The 20,692-nt window shown below is 42.3% G+C and overlaps 1 protein-coding gene across 1 annotated transcript; it reads left to right on the top strand.

The window, feature by feature from the left end:
- Window positions 1-12,227: 12,227 nt before the first annotated feature.
- GPX8 (glutathione peroxidase 8 (putative)) lies at window positions 12,228-20,261 on the top strand (the record flags this gene model as incomplete). The annotated part of the gene is made up of 3 exons (XM_083357314.1): window positions 12,228-12,440; window positions 14,895-15,156; window positions 19,874-20,261. 3 exons carry the CDS (start codon window positions 12,228-12,230, stop codon window positions 20,035-20,037), a joined length of 639 nt encoding a protein of 212 aa, XP_083213440.1. The 3' UTR covers window positions 20,038-20,261.
- Window positions 20,262-20,692: the final 431 nt, after the last annotated feature.

Below are 20,692 nucleotides of genomic sequence, written 5' to 3'. Positions count from 1 at the left end.
AAGTTTTAGCTGAGCTTCCTATATTTCTATGTAATAGAAAGCTACACATTAAAGATACTTAATAGTTTAAATGGTCTTGAAACCAAAGACAATCTGGACAGCAAATGTATTTTGCTTTTCTTTTATATTTGTTATGCTCATAGGTCACATTTAATGAAGTTATTACAGGTACACTCTCTTGGATAACTAGTGTAAAACTGAAAGCAAGTCCTCTGCTCAGATTCAAAGCTGTTGAAGGAAAGCAGTCTCAAAATACATACCATAATAGTCTGCTGAATTTGAAAGCACAGGAAACTTTCCTGTGTTCATCTTATTTCAAGAATAGCCTTGCCCTGTCATTGTTTCACTGATGTTTGGTAACCAGGGAGCATACATCTTTTTTTTTTTCAAGAGTCCTTTCATTTTGTAGAATGACATATGCAGGCTTTTAGACTTTCCTAAGATCTCTACTTAATAGTTAAATAGCTGGTCATTCACCTCTCTCTCTCCTAATGGAAGACAGGCCATCTCCTTCTGCCCAAGTTCTGACCTTATAGGCAAACCAAGAGAGAAGGTCATAGGCATAAGCATTTCTGTTGGCCCATGCCGGGGGGGGGGGGGAGGAGCTGTGATACTCAACAAGCAGAAGCAACCAATGAAACACTGAGAAGTGATCAGCTCCACGTGTACTCCTTAACATCCCGTCACCAACTCTCATGCTTCATGGTAGATATTAACTTTAATCAGAACTCTGGATACAGTTATTCTGCATGGCGTATGCATACAATAACCCAGGTTTTTCCTAAAAGATGAAAAGCTGTTTGATTAAGGAGCCATTTCAATTAAGAAATAATAAAGAGGAAATCTGCTTAATTCTTTCTCTACATTTGTTATCCTTTTTCCCCCCGAATTGCTTCCCAGGGATTCCCAATTCCAGTGATTCCCAAATGCAAACCTATCAATATCTGAACTTCGTGCAGGAGGGGAAAAGGCAATAAAAATATAAATTGGAGCAGGAAAACTGCAGATGTGGAAAAGAAATTACTCTGACTTTCCTAAATGCATTTCATTCTCCCCCCGTGACTTCAGGACTAATTACGTGCCTTCAAGTCAGTGTCGAGCCTTAGCAACCACATAAATAGACTTTCTCCAAGATGATCTGCCCCTCCAAGATGATATAGCTTCAGTATATCCATTACATAATTCCAGGCTGTTTTTGATTCTTGTCATTTTAATAGTTGCTAACCTAGCATAGTTCGATACTAACACAAGGCAGTTGAAGTCCACGATTCTTAAAGTTGCCAAGGCTGGACACCCCTGTCTTAAACAGTATAAAACAACATCTAACATCCCAATGTAATAATGGGGATATTATGGTGATAAATACTGAATATCCTAGCATTGAACCCACTATGGATAAGAGCAGAGAACATGATTTACTAATGAAATATTTTTATATTGTATCAACTATTTGTAAGCCTTGGCCACATTCCTCATAGGCACATGGCAAGGAGAGGCCCACCCAAACATTGTCAAATAAACAATCCAGAGATATTAACTTGGCCTAGAGCAGGGGTAGGCAACCTCGGCTCTTTTATGACTCATGGACTTCAACTCCCAGAATTCCTGAGTCAGCTATGCTGACTCAGGAATTCTGGGAGTTGAAGTCCATGAGTCATAAAAGAGCCGAGGTTGCCTACCCCTGGCCTAGAGTGTTCCTAATGTGTTGAATTGCAATTCCCATCTTGCTGAGCCAATACATTCTGGTCTCTTTATTGCCTTTCTTTTGCCATTCTGGAGCAGCATGAGATGGAGAATTGGATACCAAACTTTGGAAAGTACTGGAAAACATTGCTAACAGGATGAATAATTAGAAATTCAACATACTGGTCTGGGTTCTTTTAAATTTCCATATATTGATACATGGTAACATTTACTGTAGCTGCCTTTGAATTTGCAATGTGAAGTCTAAAACCCTGCTGGAAAATGAAACATATATAGTTATTCTATAAATTAGTGATACATGACTCATGTAAAAACCGGTCAAAAAATGGTATCATTTTAATGACGTTAACCTCAAATACTGATATTTGAGGCTGATCTTCCTTCCAGGCACTCTAATAACAGAAGTGCCATTTAACTAACACTACTTTAAGTAACTAGCTCAAGATTGAGACCTTTGTTGTATATCAAACACTTTGATATAATCTGCAGCAGTTTCTTCATTTAATGTAACATTCAAATTAGGATAAAAAAGTCACATTATTTTATGCTTGTAATATTGACATTCTATGTGGTATGATTAAAGTAAATATATTTCTTTTCTTTCCCAATATTTGATGTTATCTAAACAATAGAATGGCAATAATTTTAATTGCTATTCCATATACGGTAAATTTGTATTGTATCATTGTATCAAAATAATATAATGTATCAGGTTTTACAATAATATAAGAAAAAGGGGGCAATATAAAAAAAGTTCTGTGGCATCTCTCCTCCAACATCTAGAGATTCAGTAGGCTGGTTATTCTGGTACAATATCTCTTTGATTGGGCCAACATCTTCCCAATCAAAGGCTGTCCATGATTTTTAAGAAGCAGGTCAGGGACTGCATATGAAGAAATATCTGTCAGGGTTGAATAAAACTAAGTTCAAGTTCTTCTCATTTATATTTATACTGTATAAAAAGCATTCATATGATTATGAGTCAATTCCTCAGTGCTTTGACATCATTGTCCTTCTCAGCCTCTTCTAACCTGACTTGTGACCCCCTTGCTCAATTTGGATACAGCAGTCCAGCAGCTCTTTAAATAAGAACAAATGTCCTTTTCAGCTACATCCTACCAAAAACCCTTGTGAAGAGGTGAGATCTCTTTTGTGGGAGGCTGCTGTGGAGAAAGAATTTCTGCAAATCAAGTAAAGCTTCCATGAATTCCAGCAATCTAATAATCCTGTTCTTCTTTTCCCTTAAAAAAAAGGAAAGTAAGTTTCTAAAATGTTGTTGTTAGCTGCGAAGTCGTGTCTGACCCATCGCGACCCCATGGACAACGTTCCTCCAGGCCTTCCTGTCCTCTACCATCTTCTGGAGTCCATTTAAGGTCACGCCTACTGCTTCAGTGACTCCATCCAGCCACCTCATTCTCTGTCGTCTCCTTCTTCTATTGCCCTCAATCTTTCCCAGCATTAGGCTCTTCTCCAGTGAGTCCTTCCTTCTCATTAGGTGGCCAAAGTATTTGAGTTTCAACTTCAGGATCTGACCTTCTAAAGAGCAGTCAGGGTTGATCTCCTCTAGGACTGACTGGTTTGATCGCCTGGCAGTCCAAGGGACTCGCAGGAGTCTTCTCTAGCACCATAGTTTAAAGGCTTCAATTCTTTGGCGCTCAGCCTGTCTTATGGTCAAACCTTCACAGCCATACATTGCAACTGGGAAAACCATAGCCTTGACTGTATGCACTTTTGTTGGCAGGGTGATGTCTGCTTTTAGTATGCTGTCTAGATTTAGTATGCTGTCTAGATTTCCCCAGGAGCAAGCGTCTTTTAATTTCTTGGCTCTAAAATAGAAATACCCTATTTCAATCATAATCTCAAAATAAAATAGCTCTGAGAATGTCTATAATTTCCAGGATTCATTAGTCACAGTATATAAATTTTGCAGATCCGTCATCTGAGTTACTAAGTTTATTATTATAATTTTTGCGTTCCCCTATAACATCTCAGTCTTCACAAACTATTATGTTTTAGGATATGTAATAAAAATTTGAGGACAGGAAGGCCTGGAGGAACATTGTCCATAGGGTCGCGATGGGTCGGACACGACTTCGCAACTAACAACAACAACAATAAAAATTTACAATAGTTCATGCTTAAAGCAGCAATGTCTTGCATCCTCCTTCATCCTAAAGTGCCAGTGTTATAAGTACTGGTTCCTGTTAGTTAATTGACAGGAAAATAACTTCTAACTGGAATCTTTATGTTGCATTTGTTAAACTGATGTTCTGTTTAGTTTGGAAGTAGGGTGATGGAATGAGGACCAGTGGTTCTCTCCCCAACTGAAATTAAATAAAACACTTCAATTTTCCTGACATTTCACAATTTTTAGGAATGCTTATAGAACAGTTGTAGATCTCTAGATGCTTCTTGGGAGGAATAAGAGTTTAAAGACAAGTATTATTTTCACAATCTGCTCAATAAACTCTTCTAATAGATTGGATTAAAATATAACAATAAGAAAATAAATGTTAGCTGCAGCAAATGATAGTTCCCTATTCATGGTTAAGCCAAATATTTATTTTAATTCAGATATTAAAGCTTTATTTTTGAAATGTTATAAAGTTTGAGCTTCAGTAAACTTTCCATTTTTCATTCTATTCAGGGGTTCCATTTTTCCAATGTCATTTTTCTTTTCTTCGCGAAAATGCTTTCTATATTTGTCAAACTTATTAATTTTGTCTACAGGGGTTTTTCAATGTAAAACTTGTAACCACAAAACCAAGAAGACGTAAACTACTTCCCTGATGAGATGCTGGTTTTAATTCCCATACATCGTTTCAGGAAATGGCTTCCCACATCACACCACCTTTTGTGCCTCTGATCTATGCAACAGTTTGAATACATGTCAAAGGGGTTCATGAAAAAAAAAATCTAAGAAACAAATGTGGACAAACTATCACACAGTAGTACTTGGTTATTACTGAAAACATGGCTAATATTCTAATTATAATTACTTAAGGTGCTAGATTATATTTTCTCAATCTGCTGACTTAAGTCCTAGCACTGACAGCTAGCATAGACAAATATCAGGTTGTTTTTTTATTGTGAACTGACATAGTATAAATAATCTCCTCCGATCTGGATGCCTTTCTGTTTCTATGATCCAATTCCCCAAGTCATCAGCAGTGGCCAAGCCGGCTGGGAAGTTCTGGGAGCTGTAGCCCATTCAATTTGGAGAAAGCATATTAGGAATTAAAGCAGGTATAAAGTTCACTAGCAAATGTGTGCACCTCATTAACATTCAAAAGAATGTGCTCCTTGCTTTTCCAAAGACACCTGTCTTTCTTATAGAACTATATGCTTTATTTTCTTGAAGGACAACTCCTATTTTAGTCAATGATCAATATTTGTAAGACATGGGAAAGAATGTGGGTGTGAACTTCTCAGTCTGAAAGAACAAAGATGAAGCATCTATACAAGCATATAGTGGAAAGGTTTCCACTATGTGCTATTTTGCATATGCTTTGGGTGCAAAAGGCCCCACAATCAGTTCTTGGTTTCTCTATATAAAAGATAACTAGGGGCAAGAAAGGCAAGTACTTAAAACCTTCTCTTTTATTATATGCTAGCTCATAGATTACATGAACTAAAATTTCACCCCTTCAAAAGGCTGTTTCAGATATTGTATAGCTATTCCTCCCTGCAGCCACACCTAGAAGTTCCTTAGTGGGCTTCTAATTCCTATGCTGTGTTAGAAAAGGGTTTGAAAGTCTTTGTTATGAAAATTAATACTGAATTTAATGTTTTCTGAACTGTTCATCTATATACCTGGTTCCTTGTTGAATTGTTCCACGAAAGACGAGAGGGAGGCGGCAGGCAGGGTTTCAGGTGTTTATTTGGCTTTAGCTCCGGACAGCTGACAGGCGCATGAAACCGGCTTTATATAGAGAACTGTCGAACATAACGACCAATCAGGGAACTGTGCTTTCCCGCTGCTAGGGCAGCAGCCAATAGCCTTCCGGCAGTCTGACAGCTCCTGGGGGCTGTGCTAGCTCGGCTGCTGACCGGCCGGCTGGCTGGTGGACCTGTTTGGGAACCGGCGTTCTGACAGCTTCAGCGGCTGTCAGCTGGATCGGTCTTGGCGCATGCGTGAATGCTCCTGGTAGCGCTTTTGACAGCTGTCACTGTCAATGGCTGCCTGTAGGCTTGTGCACATGCGTGATTTCTTCCAGCAGCCTTTTGACAGCTGTCAACTGTCAACGGCTGCCGGGTTAGGGTTTCCCCATTAGGATGGAAGGCACCCGGGGGATTGGTATGTAACACCCCTTTCCCCCCCCCCGAAATGAGATCTTTAACAATGTTTTTAACTAAACTTTTTGAACAAACATTTTCAACGAAACTCTTTTGCGTCGGCATGTTCCCAGTCCACTCAAAGTCCGCGAGGTAGGCGGGGGGCCGTCTGGTCCTGCTGGAACGGCGGAGGAGGGGCCCCTCCAGTTCTGAGTGTGGCGCCGTTGGAGTTACTTCCTGGGGAGGCAAGGGTGGGGTTTGTATGTCCTGGGGTGATTGTGGTTCGCTAGGGGTGATGTTGCTAAATGGTTCTGGCTCCTCGGAAGATGGGTGCAGGGGAGTGTTTGGGGGTGACCTGGGCCAGAGCTGGTCTGCGTGTCTGCGATGTACGGGTCCCTTTCCGGTGTCCACCGTGTAGGATAAGGGCCCTGTTTGGTCCAGGATGACTCCCTGGATCCATTTGTCCCTTCCCCTATAGTCCCTAGTCCAGACATTTTGTCCCGGGGAGAATGTCCTTGGATGGGCATTGGTGACCATTTCGGCTGCTGGTCTGTCGGGGTAAAGTCTGTCCAGCCTTGTCACCCATCGGCGGCCCCATCGTAGTTCAGCAGGAGTTTTTCCGGTGGAGGAGCAGGGTGTAGCGTGGTGAGCCAGGAGGAACTGTGCCAGGCGACAGTGCCAATCTCCCGTGATGATCCTTTGGAGGGCATCTTTGGTGGCCCTTACCATAACCTCAGCAAGGCCGTTGGATGATGGATGGAAGGGGGCCGACGTTGCATGCCTAATACAATTGTTCTTCGTGAAGATCTGCCGGAATTTCCTCAAGTTCGTGGAGGGTCTCCCAGTTTTGGCTGTGGCATGCGGAACGGATATGCCCGGACTTCCCGCATCCGTGGCTTTTGGCGTTCCTAAAACAGCAAGTAGCTCTGGCGTGGGCTCCGCCGCAGCTGGTGCACTTGGCCCTGGGCCCGGTGGTGATGGCTTTTGGGCCGAAACCCCCTGGCTTGGTCGGTCTGCGGTTTCCCTCACGGTCGGCGACCATCCTGTTGAACCGGGGGATGATAGCGTCGACACCAGCGCCGGCCTCCGGGGATTCCCTGTCTGGCTCCCAGGCCTGATGTACTGACCTGTTGGGGCTGCCTCTGAACACAGGGGAGTCCTCACGATGGCTGTCCTCATAGGCCATGATCTCTAGTGTGAGTTCAGCGAGATCCATCGTGGGCTTGGCCACCAATTTCCACTGGAGCTGCTCGTTTAAAAGTCCAGCGATGATTTGGTCTCTAATGCGGTCCTCCAGGTCCGGAAATTGGCATCTGCGGGTGGCGTGGTGCACCCCCGCGATGAATGCTGTGGATGCTTCGCCCGGTTGCTGGCGTCGGCAAGCGAAGTGGAGCCGCCAATACAATTCAGACCATCGGGGCATAAAATGCTTGCTGAGGCGTTTGGTCAGCTCAGCATATGGAATCGTAGCGACGGGGTCCGGGCTGCAGAGCCCTACAGCGATGTCATAGATGGCAGGACTGCTGAGGTACAGTAGGGCTGCGGCTTTGTGGCGGTCCTTCGTTATTTTGTTGACGAGGTAGCCTTCGACCTGCCCCCAGTGCGACTCCCATCCCTCGGGATGCCGGACGTCGAACTCCCTGATGTGTCCTAGGTTGGCCATGGCGTGGGTCCATCGTAACGTTTGAGCTGCAGAAGGGTCCCTTTGCCCTCAGATAGCGACTTCAGCAGTGACTTAGCAGGCTGGAGGGATCGGGACTCCTTCTGGTCGTGACTTGGCTCAAGGGTCAGCTCTGTTGTACCGGAATCCCATCCTTGTCGCCAGGTGAATTGTTCCACAAAAGACGAGAGGGAGGCGGCAGGCAGGGTTTCAGGCGTTTATTTGGCTTCAGCTCCAGACAGCTGACAGGCACATGAAACCGGCTTTATATAGAGAACTGTCAAACATAACGACCAATCAGGGAACTGTGCTTTCCCGCCGCTAGGGTGGCAGCCAATAGCCTTCCGGCAGTCTGACAGCTCCTGGGGGCTGTGCTAGCTCGGCTGCTTGGGGAACCCGCCAGCTGACCGGCCGGCTGGCTGGTGGACCTGTTTGGGAACCGGCGTTTTGACAGCTTCGGCGGCTGTCAGCTGGATCGGTCTTGGCACGTGCGTGAATGCTCCCGGTAGCCCTTTTGACAGCTGTCACTGTCAATGGCTGCCTGTAGGCTTGTGCGCATGCGTGATTTCTTCCGGCAGCCTTTTGACAGCTGTCAACTGTCAACGGCTGCCGGGTTAGGGTTTCCCGTTAGGATGGAAGGCACCCGGGGGATTGGTATGTAACACTTGTTTTACTTATTTCATACAAGTGAATGGTATTAATAAATGTTAAGAGATCGCTGAAAGAAACTTTAAGATATATCTTAGAAGACACTGAAAGACAGAATGTATAAAAGTTCCTCAAACATATGCTGGGAATATAATAAAAAAGAAGGGGCATTTTCTCATGTTTGGTGGACATGTAAAAAAGCCAATTAACAGTACAGAATATTTGAAAGATTCATGTGCAACTGAAGCCAGATATTTTTATTTTGGAATGATGGATAAGCAGCTAGAAAAAAATCATGGATTTTTTAAATACACAAATGAAATTAATATAGGTAATCCTTGATTTATGGCTGTAATTGGAGCTCCAATTATGGTTGTAAGTCATGAACATCGTAAAGTGGGTCACATGATCAAACCCAATTTTGGCACCATGACTCGACCTTTTTGCACCAGACATTAAGCAAATGCTGTGGTTTTGTTTACTATGGGGTGTTTTTTTTTGTCAGAAACAGAAGTAAATGTTGGTTTCCCACAAAAATATCATAAATCACAATCATGGGATCACAGAGCACCACAACAAGCCATAAATGTGAGCTGGTTGCTGAGCACCCACAATAAAGCCATGTGACTACAGGAGGAACAGACATCAGAACCTTTGAAACAGGGTCATAAGGTACCTTTTTCAGGATTCATTGTAACTTCAAATGGTCGTTAAGCAACCAGTTGTGAGTCGAGAAAGGTAGAAAGCTTGGACTTTACCCACAGTGAAGGAATGGATTGTGAATACGATGAAACTTGCTGAGATGGCCAAATTGATTGCTTTGATGGGGGAGAACAATTAGGGAAATCAGCACTACAGAAATAAGAGGGCTACCAAGCACTGATTAAATCTGGAGTTGGATAGGAAAAGTCAAAGTCTGACCTAACTGGATAGAAGTTAGTCTATTACAGTGATGGAGAACCCTTTAAAGACCAAGTGCCAAAAACTACCCCCCGCCCTGCCCCCTGCCCACCCGCAGGGCCATTCACCACCTCCACAGCCCACTGCAGATCACCCAGCTGGCCCACCAGCACCATGGTGCATCATCTGCACATGACAGGGTGTGAGGGCGGAGTCTTGTCCCCACTGCCTGGCTGCCATGTCCCAATCAAAAGCTCTGCATGCTTTTTAGGAAGCATGTCAGTGAACTGCATCAGAAGTAAGACCTGTCGCGCCAGACAAAACTAAATTCAAATTCTTATCATTTGCAGCCAGTGTTCATATGATTAAGAGGCAATTGTTTAACTGTTGTTATATTAAACATTATCATTTAGTAACAACATTTGAAAGCAGCCAAGACTTTCTTATGTCTTCACTTTGGCAGCATCTCAGTGTGTCTCATACTCAGATCCATCAGGCCCACCTTCTGAAATGGAAAAGGGACATCCTACGGTAGAAATGTTTGATCTGCTTGATTTCTGTTGAACATTTGCTGCCATCCTGTGGAAAGTGGGCAACTAACAACTGGCATTTAGGAAGCCAGCTTCTTCACTGGCTGCAGCTTTTAAACTTAGGTATGAATAGGAGTTCTTGGTTGGAAGGTGTTTTCAACAAGACAACAACCAATTTAGAATCTGTTTTCAGCAATCCAATAAAGTAATTATTATTATAACAATAGTATTTAAAAGCTTATTTTAGGCAGATGCAGTTTCAGATAATGAAAATATTACTTTCATCTCGGTAAAATGATCGTATATGGGAGAAACCGTGCCTACTGTTCCTATCCAGCATTGTTTTGCTGGTACTACCATCTCAGTGTAAGTAGAAAGACTGCAAGTGGGCTTCATGTGATTTAATGCAACTTGGTGCAATAAAGAAATATATATACTGCTCAAAAAAATAAAGGGAACACTTAAACAACACAATGTACTGTATTTAATAGTAGGATGTCTTATCTTGTGTTCCCTTTATTTTTTGAGCAATATATATATATATATATATATATATATATATATATATATATATATATATATATATATATATATATATGTATGTATGTATGTATTGCACCTAGAAAACGCTCAGGAAGGAGTTATTATTTTGTTTCAGTTACAGCATTTAGATATTACTTGCTAATAAAAACAATCAGGGTGATGAATAATAAAAAAGTGCTGACATATAACATATAAAAATAAAATAAGAGCATTAAAACCAGAAGAGGAAAGCATGAGAAAACTAGCCCAGCAGTCATCTTCAATTTTAGTGTTCCACATTTTTCCCATTTCAAATTTACTTTATCTTGCTTTCTCATTAATTTGCATTTTTTAAAAAAAAAGTCCTGAGAAAACTTCATATTCATTCATAGACATATATTTTTCTACATAGCTTTTAAAAAAATATGCTTTCTGAAAGTGATTTTTATCTAATAGAAGTAAAGGTATTTTAAATAGAAAACAATTTGTTTGAAATTTGCATTGTATAACATACAAAAACCTGCAAATGTTGGCATTCTATCACTTGTATAAATCAATGTATACTAAGCTATCATCAGGATACGAATGATACTAATTTATGCTTTACCATCCAGCCCAAGCTGGAGATCACTCTCCATCTATGTTCTACTTGTCTTTAGATAAGGAGAAATACTATATTAGAGAGCACCTTAAATCTCCAGTAATCATGGACACTCTGGCATGCTATTCCTAGGTCAATTGGGTACATACAACTTTCAGGAAACTTCAAAGGGTTAATGCTTCTATCTTAACAGAGGAAAGGAAAAAGAACTTATTGCAGTATTTTTCAAACTTGGCAACTATGTGAAGTGTGACTTCAACTCTGGCTGAGGAATTCTGGGAACTGATCTTTACAATTGTTAAGGTTGCTACGTTTGAAAAATGCTGATCAGTTCCATGTAGTCCTCAACTTACGACCACAACTGGGGCTGAAAAATTCACTGTTAAGTGGTGTGGTCATTGTTAAGTGAGGCATTGCATGACCACACTTGATTTTACAATGTTTGTGGTGGTTATTAAGCAGACAACATGTGATCATGGCTTGCAACTTTCCCTGCCAGCTTCCCCATTGACTTTGCTGGTCAGAAACTGGCTGGGAAGGTGGCAAATGGCAATTATATGACTGCAGGGCAATATTGTCATGTGAACCAGTTGTCATGTGAACCAGTTGCCAGCATGCTAGAATCACAATCACATGAACGCAAGGACGCCGCAACAGCAGTAAGCACAAGTAACATTTGTAAGTTACTTTTGTCAGTGTCCTTATAAGTTCAAACATTTGCTAAAGAAATGATTGTAAATCAAAGACTACCTGTGGCATCGAAGGATTCATCGTATTAGTGGAACTATCGCCAACAATGGACAACTAATCTACAATGTATTATCACCTTTCCCAGCCCATAGGATGTATAGCTCATCCACTCCCATTATGCTCCAGCTAGCTGCGATGATTGGGAGTTTATGAGAACTTCAAAACATTTGTATCTGGACAGCTCCAGACTGGGGAAAACTGATGTACCATCTCAGGGTTTTTAGTGTGGTTAGGGCAATGGGGCCAAAGGGACATCTGTTAAAATGTCCTAATATGATTGTGTGGTTCAGTATTTCTCAACCTTGGAAACTTTAAGATGGGTGGACTTCAGCTTCCAAAATTCACCAGCCACCCATACTTAGGAGTTGAAGTCCACCCATGTTAAAGTTGCCAAGATTGAGAAACACTGGTGTAGATACTTTACAAATAGCATCCTATCCTTAAGAGCCTCTTATACAATCAGATATGAACAACAGAACAAAATGAAAAATTCAGCCAGACTAGAGTTCACTCTCTCCCTCCCTCCCTCCCTCCCTCCCATCTTCAGCTTTCTTCCAATCTCAGCTTTCTGTGGCTGGGCTTCAGCTCCTCCTCACATTCCAGGCCTGTTGAAACTTCCCCTAAAAAATTCTCCAAAATGGAGCCGTCTCTGCCCCTTGCAACATATCCACAAAAAAGCTCAAAGCTGAAAAACAAGGTTTTCATTATTTTCATTTCTATGGTGTTATGCACAGCCATACTAGGCCTGCTGCAGCTCAAGTTCTTAAAACCCAGATACAAAGACTTTTATTCCTTTGAAGTGAAGGATTGGAAAGGAAGAACCACGTCCTTGGAGAGATATCGAGGCAAAGTAAGTAATTTCAATTTTTTTAGATGGTCAGGCAGACTTGCCACTGTATTCTTTCTGCTTAATAGCAGCATATTAGGAATATTTGGAAATGGAAATCCAAGGTACTGAAGTTAAAAATAAATAGATAAACTGAATACTTTCAGTAGTTCATTCTCTCCACTATCTCATTTTAGGGACCAGGAATATCCCCTGCAAAAACAGACATTAACTCACTTACATTTGCAGTTTTTATAATAAAATAAAGGACAATATAAGAACTGGCTTATCAAACCAGACTCTATTGATAACTATCAAATGCCTCTGCAAACTTTAAAAACTGAATCTGGCTAAATCAGCTTCAATTCTTAAACTTGGCAGAGGTATCTGATAATTACCAACAGGGTCTAGTTTGATAGATCAGTTCTTACATTGTTCTTTATTTTATTATAAAGACCACAAATGTAAGCATAGTCAGTAGGTGTCTATTTGTGTCAGTGAACCACTGTTGACTAAAATTCTTGAATTTGGTGACTAAATGCATACATTCATTTGAACAATTGATGCTAGGATTGTTCCTAATGCTTGCAGTGCTAGGCAAACTTTTATTTCAGTGGCAGAAAGTAAGCTTGTTTCATAAATTCGCATAAACTGAAGTGAACTAAGAAGTGCTTTGCTCTGTCTGAATTGTATAGTTCAGGGGTGTCAAACTCAATTTCACTGAGGGCCGCATCAGCATTGCGGTTGCCCTCAGGGGGCCGAGTGGGTGTGGCCTGGGTGGGCGCAGCCTACTGGGTGGGCGTGGCTAGAGTGCGTATGGCCTACTGGGAGGGCGTGGCCAGCTCTACATCGTTCGCATCAAGGGTGCCTATGGGGACCTGGGCCAGAGTGGGACAGATCTGAGGGTCTCTGGCAGGAGGAGGGTCTCTGGGCCAGGGCCAAGGCAGTGGGGGCCGTTCCCTCACTGTTTCCAGGATGGCTTCGCGGGCCACATGAAACCACTTCGCGGGCCGGATCTGGCCCCCGGGCCTTGTGTTTGACATGTCTGGTATAGTTGCTTCTACTTAATAGCTATGATTTAAATGCTGTCTATTTTTTAATAGTGAAACTGATCTGTGAAACACTAGACTTTTCTGTGAAACACTAGACTTTTCTGTACTGAAATAGCCAAGATAAATGAGAAAGAAAGATACCATATTTTCCAGCGTATAAGACGACTTTTTAACCCATGAAAATCTTCTCAAAAGTCGGGGGTCGTCTTATACACCGGGTGTTAGGGTTAGGGGCAGTTTTATTGTCCGATGTTACAGAAAAAAACAGAGGCAACACCCCTCCACACATACACACACGCAGGCAACCTCGGCAGCTCATTGATAGGGGGGGAGGCAGGGGGAGGGAATCACAAAATTGCTGTCCGTTGTCGAGCCCTGTGGGCCCGACACTATGCAGGGGGTCTCATGCCAAAAACAAGCCCTGCTTCACCTACTCACCCCCCCACTGCACACGGCTTGCTCCATGACCCAGCGCTCCGACAAAAAAAGGGAGGAGGTCGCCCGTAATCAGTAACCCTGACTATCAGCTGATCATCGGTTCCTGGCTCTGCAAACCCGACGACCAGCTGCTTCACGGCGTTTGCACGCGCCTGCATCGCAGGGCTTTGCTGAGGACCTCGCAGGCACTCAGGAGGACAGCCCAGTCTGCCTTGCCGTACAGGGAGCCTGGGCACTACAAAACATGCTAGCTGTTCCCTTGCCTGCTGACGGACCTGTGCCGGGACTGCATGCTATAGCCTGCGCGCTGGAGGCAAGGGCCGGCTGTTTTCCGTCAGTGTCAGATGGACCGGAGCTGGGGACTGCTGGAGGGTGGCCCTGGGACGTGTGGACAAGCCTGCTGGAGCCAGATACGGATGAGGGGGGGCAGTTGGTTGGAGAGGGATAGGCACACACTGGGAGCATGTTAGCATTTTCACCTGGGTTGGGGTAGAGGGGGTTTGGAGAAGAGTCACCCAGAATACTAACAGCAGCAAGGTTTACAACACTGAAGTTGTCGAGAGTCGGAAGCATGTGGAAGTTAAAGAAACGCAGGCAGGCTCTGGATGCCGGAAGTGTACTTTGTACATTGCTAAGTACATTGATTTGTGCTTTATATTGTAAGCTGCCCTGAGTCTTCGGAGAAGGGCAGGATAAAAAATGGGATTTTTTAAAAAAAAAATGCGTACTACCACTTGGATTGTCTTGGAGACAGGGAGGGCTGGGCAGGCAGGGAGGGAGAGCTGACTCACCCAATCCAAGCAGACTTTGTATGCAGTGGGGTAGTCTTATATGGTAAGTATAGCCCAAACCCTATAATTTAACAGGAAAAGTAGGGGGTCGTCTTATACGCCCAGTCGTCTTATATGCCGGAAAATACGGTACTTATCAGTAATGATTTGATCAGCTTTCTTTTTTATTTCTTTTCTAATTTTCTATTTGTCTGAAGGCAGCTCTGGTTGTAAACGTGGCTAGTTACTGTCAGCACGCAGAAAAAAATTACAACATGCTGCAGGAACTCCAACGAGAGTTTGGACCATACCATTTCACTGTGCTGGCCTTTCCTTGCAATCAGTTTGGGAAATTGGAGCCAGGTCTGAATGATGAGATAATATATTTTGCTAAATCAAATTATGGAGTAACGTTCCCCATTTTCAGTAAAATAAAAATTCTAGGATCTGAAGCATCACCAGCATTTAAATTTCTGATAGGTAAGTTTGTGTCTCTCTTAAGCTGCATGTTGTGTCTTTTAGTGCAGGGTTACTTTTAGGCAGAAAAATATACAGACTTCAGATTCATTGGATTTGCAGTTTCTATTTAAAAACTATTTCTAATACTTAAATTTCATCAAATGTTCTTGAAAAGTGCAACAGAACACCAGCAAAAATCCCAGAAAAAGGACTATCTAGATAAATCTGCAATTTGAAATAGAATATATTTTATTTACAATTGTGCAGTTCTTTGCCTTCTCCTATGACTAATCTCTGACAGCCAGTTTGGTTCAGTAATGGTTAAGGCATCAGGCTAGAAACTGGGAGACTGTGAGTTCTAGTTCTGCCTATCCAGGCATGCTGGATAACCTTGGGACAATCCTTTTTGCTCAACCCTTGAAGGAGGCAATGGCAAATTGGTCTTGAAAATGTTGGCAAGAAAACTGCAGAGACTAGTCTAGGTCTAGGTGTACCAGACCATCTTATTTGTCTCTTGAGACATATGCGGGCCAAGAAGCAACAGTGAGAACTGGTCACGGAACCACTGATTGGTTCAAAATTGGGAAAGGAGTCCGGCAAGGCTGTATACTGTCACCTTGCCTATTTAACTTATATGCAGAGCACATCATGAGAAAGGCAGGGCTAGATGAATCAAAAGTTGGAATAAAGATTGCTGGAAGAAATATCAACAACCTAAGATATGCAGATGATACCACTCTAATGGCAGAAAGTGAAGAGGAACTGAAGAGTCTCTTGTTGCAAGTGAAGAAGGAGAGTGCAAAACTTGGGTTGAAACTAAACATTAAGAAAACCAAGATCATGGCATCCGGCCCTCTCAATTCCTGGCAAATAGATGGGGAAGAAATGGAGGTAGTGACAGATTTTATTTTCCTGGGCTCCAAGATCACTGCAGATGGGGACTGTAGCCAAGAAATTAAAAGACGCTTGCTCCTTGGAAGGAAAGCCATGGCAAATCTAGACAACAGACTAAAAAGCAGAGACATCACCCTGTCAACAAAAGTGTGTATAGTCAAGGCTATGGTCTTCCCAGTTGCAATGTATGGCAGTGAAAGTTGGACCATAAAAAAGGCTGAGCGCCAAAGAATTGAGGCCTTTGAACTATGGTGCTGGAGAAGACTCCTACGAGTCCCTTGGACTGCAAGGCGATCAAACTGGTCAGTCCTAGAGGAGATCAACCCTGACTGCTCTTTAGAAGGCCAGATCCTGAAGCTAAAACTCAAATACTTTGGCCACCTAATGAGAAGGAAGGACTCACTGGAGAAGAGCCTAATGCTGGGAAAGATTGAGGGCAATAGAAGAAGGGGACGACAGAGAATGAGGTGGCTGGATGGAGTCACTGAAGCAGTAGGCGTGAGCTTAAATGGACTCCAGAAGATGGTAGAGGACAGGAAAGCCTGGAGGAACATTGTCCATAGGGTCGCGATGGGTCGGACACGACTTAGCAACTAACAACAACAAAGTCTAGGAAATCGCCAGGAATCAAAAAGTGACTTGAAGGCACAGGCATATGACTAACCACCACACTGCAAAATAGTGACTCTTGTCACTATTTTAGTGACAAGAGTGACATTGGGCAATATCTAAAAAAATGATACCAAAATCCCCAAGAAGGACCTTGTTGTGTCAGCCTGTGCTCCCAGCAGCTGAGTCCGATGAATCTGAGGAGGAGGGGTTTGGAGAGCCCCATGTCGTGTGAAGGACTTCTTGGGTTCGCCAACTCTGCAAACCTCATGAGGAACATGACTGGAGGGTCCAGGCTGAGAGTCCTACAGTGCATCAGAGCCTCCCTCTGACACCAAAGGCTCTCCAAACCCCTCATCTTCAGATTCATCGCACTCAAGCTGCTGGGAGCACAGGCTGTCACTGAATCACAAAAGACCTGCACATGGATAACAAGAAGTGCTTATGTACCTAGTGCTTATTCTTGTGCACTCTATCTAAGAATATTTTTAGAATTCTTTTTTTAAAACCAAATGGCTTACAGTCACTGATGCAGAGAATCTATGAGTATATACAAGCCTTTCCAAGGTTGGCACTTCTAGGTATACTGGAACTGTTCTGACATATATAGGTGTAACAGGATCAAACTGAAGTCACAGTTGAATGAAGTTGATGAGATTCTCAAAAAAAGAGAGACATAAGAAGTTTAAAGAATAAAACTTTATACATTTGTCCTGTATGAAGCAATGTACAGATGTAGTAGAAACAAAAAGACTTGATTCCTGAAACTTGATTGAAAAATATAAAGAATTATAGAGAATAGTGTTCACATCAACTAAATTAAAAAAACAGTATTAAAGGGACCAACTTGTAAACTAGTAGACTGAGTTCTAGTTTGGCCTAAGCCAGGGGTAAGTAACCTCGGCTCTTTTATGACTCATGGATTTCAACTCCCAGAATTCTGCTGACTCAGGAATTCTGGGAGTTGAAGTCCATGAGTCATAAAAGAGTCGAGGTTGCCTACCCTTGGCCTAAGCCATCAAGCTCGACTAGGGACTTTGGATCAGCCACTCCCAGCCCTAGAAATAAATCAAACCATATTTCTTTCTTTCTTGACAGACTTGAACATTGGGCACTATCTAACAAAATGAAATTCAATGGTGAAAAAAGTAAGGCTCTACATTTAGGCAAGAAAAAACAAATGCACGGGTATAGTTTAGGAGGTACCTTGCTGAATAGTAGTAACTGTGAGAGGGACCTCGGAGTCCTAGTGGACAATCACTTAAATATCAGCCAGCAGTGTGCTGCAGCTGCCAAAAAAGCCAACACAGTGCTAGGCTGCATTAACAGAGGGATAGAATCAAGATCACGTGAAGTGTTAATACCACATTACAATGCCTTGGTAAGGCCACACTTGGAATATTGCATTCAGTTTTGGTCACCACAATGTAAAAAAGATGTTGAGACTCTAGAAAGAGTACAGAGAAGAGCAACAAAGATGATTAGGGAACTGGAGGCTAAAACCTATAAGGAACAGTTGCAGGAATCGTGTATGTCTAGTTTAATGAAGAGAAGGAGAGGGGGGACATGATAGCAGTGTTGCCACAAATAAGAGGGAGTCAAGCTATTCTCCAAAGCACCTGAATGTAAGACAAGAAGCAACTGATGGAAACTAACCGAAGAGAGAAGCAAATTAGAACTAAGGAGAAACTTCCTGACAGTTAGAACAATTAATCAGTGGAACAACCTGCCTCCAGAAGCTGTGAATGCTCCAACACTGGAAGTCTTTAAGAAGAGATTAGACAACCATTTGTCTGAAATGGTATAGAGTTTCCTGCCTGAGCAGGGGGTTGGGCTAGATGACCACCAAGGTCCCTTCCAACTTTATTGTTATTATTATTAAACAAATTCCCAAGAAAATTGCTTGGAGACACAGGCTGCCTACCCCTAAGTTTTTATTAGATTTTCTGTTGTCTTCTGCTAGTAATTTCACTGCTCACTAATTCTGGCTCCATTCTATACATTGAATAACATTGACTAAACTATAAATACTTCATAGGTATTTATGGCTATCCCCATTTATCTAGAGAGACCATTTCTGGGAAAAAGAGTACACAAATATCAAATTAACACTACAGGCATTTCAATTTCTTATAACATCCATGGTTTTTTTAATAGTAGAAAGAAGAAATGTATCAATTTACCAGTTCTGCAAAATTTCCAGAATTTTTTCTTCTCTAGTCAGTCTTTGATTGTTTATTAACAAAAAGATATTATCCCATGCTTTATATTATGAATAGAATATTTCTATTAAATTAGATTAATCTTTGTGACTATAGAACCTGACAGTAATTATTTATATTGATTATTACTTTTTAAATACTTTGCTATTATTGAAGTTTCTGGATTGGTCAAGATGCATAATATCATACAACTTAGGATAGGCTGTTGGTTTATTTTGTAAAGAGTTTTTAAAAAAATTTTACAGAGGAAGAAAAGCATAGTCATTAGAGGTATGCAGGGAGTATAAGAAAATCAAGGATGTAAGGAGAAAACAGTGCTAAGGAAATAGAATAATGGAACAGTCACTAGAAATAAAATGGAAATTGACAGGTTATGATAAGTCTCCTAGAGGAAGGGAAACCTGAAAAAATTATCAGATCTGAATATGAGTAGTTGACACTGAGTTCACATATTGTTCTGAAATCAGTTTTTAATTACAGATCGTCCTTGACTTACATTCATTTACTGACAATTTGAAGTTACAATGGCCCTGAAAAAAGTGGCTTATAATCTTTTTCACACAACTGTTGCAGCAACCTCGTGGTCATGTGATCAAAATTCGGACGCTTGGCAACTGACATGTATTTATGATGATTGTAGTGTCCCAGAGACATACAATCCACCTTTTGTGACCTTCTGACAAGGAAAGTCAATGGGGAAGCCAGATTCACTGAGCAGCCATGTTATTAACTTAAAACCTGCAGTGATTCATTTAACAACTGTGGCAAAAAATATTGTAAAATGAGCAGAACTCACTTAATTGTCTTGCTTAGCAACAGAAATGTTGGGCTCACTTGTGGTCATAAGTCGAGGACTACCTGTACAGGCTGCTAGTTTCAAATTAGTTCATAAAATGCGTCCATTCTGTTAATATTGATTAAAGCATGATCCCAACTGAGTAGCTACATTTTTTCCAAATCACATCCCTGCTCTCTGTGACCTAAAAGTGTCTTGCCTTACCTTATTCCTGCAGATGCTTCTAAAAAGGAACCGAGGTGGAATTTCTGGAAATATCTCATCAGCCCTGAAGGTAAAGTCGTGAAGTACTTGAGGCCTGAAGAACCCATAGAAAACATCAAGCAGGATATAGCCGCTCTGGTTAGGGAGATCATTTTAAAAAAGAGGGAAGAACTCTGAGGAAGTTACTCTGCCTTGTGGATCCGTTGGGCAACTTCATCATCTGACCTTAGTACATTCTTGTTCAAATACGGCGAATGCTGAACTTATCAATGACCTTTCTTGACATTTAATGCCGTGATAAACTGATAAACAGAACATTCTTCTGTTTAGAACTACTAAAGATGCTGAGAGCAAAGGAAGCCAAGACTTTAATAGTGCTCTAAGCACTTTACCCAATTGAGCCTTGGGGCGCAGTTGGGCCTGCTGCTGGCGTACCTACCACCTAATCGTGCAGCGGCGGCCCTGCCCGAGCTACTCGATGTCCTCTCAGGGTTGGTGGTTGAATTCCCAAAACTCATGGTCTTGGGCGACTTTAACCTACCGTCCCTGGGAGGATCGTCCGAACTGGCTCGGGAGTTCATGGCTTCCATGGCGGCCATGGACCTGTCGCAAATAATTTCTGGACCGACTCATGAGAGAGGCCACACCCCAGACTTGGTGTTCTTGTCTGGACGGTGGCGTGATGATATCGGTGGGGGTGCCACAACTGTTACGCCCCTGTCATGGACCGATCACCACCTCCTGCGGCTAGACTTCCCCTTTGCCACCCCCCACCGTGGATGCACGGTGCCAGTCAGATGGTACCGCCCTAGGCGCCTAATGGACCCTGATA

This window comes from Vipera ursinii (assembly GCF_947247035.1).
Source record: "Vipera ursinii genome assembly, chromosome: 2".
Taxonomy (NCBI): Eukaryota; Metazoa; Chordata; class Lepidosauria; order Squamata; family Viperidae; genus Vipera; species Vipera ursinii.
This window is presented reverse-complemented; position numbering and strand designations above follow the sequence as displayed.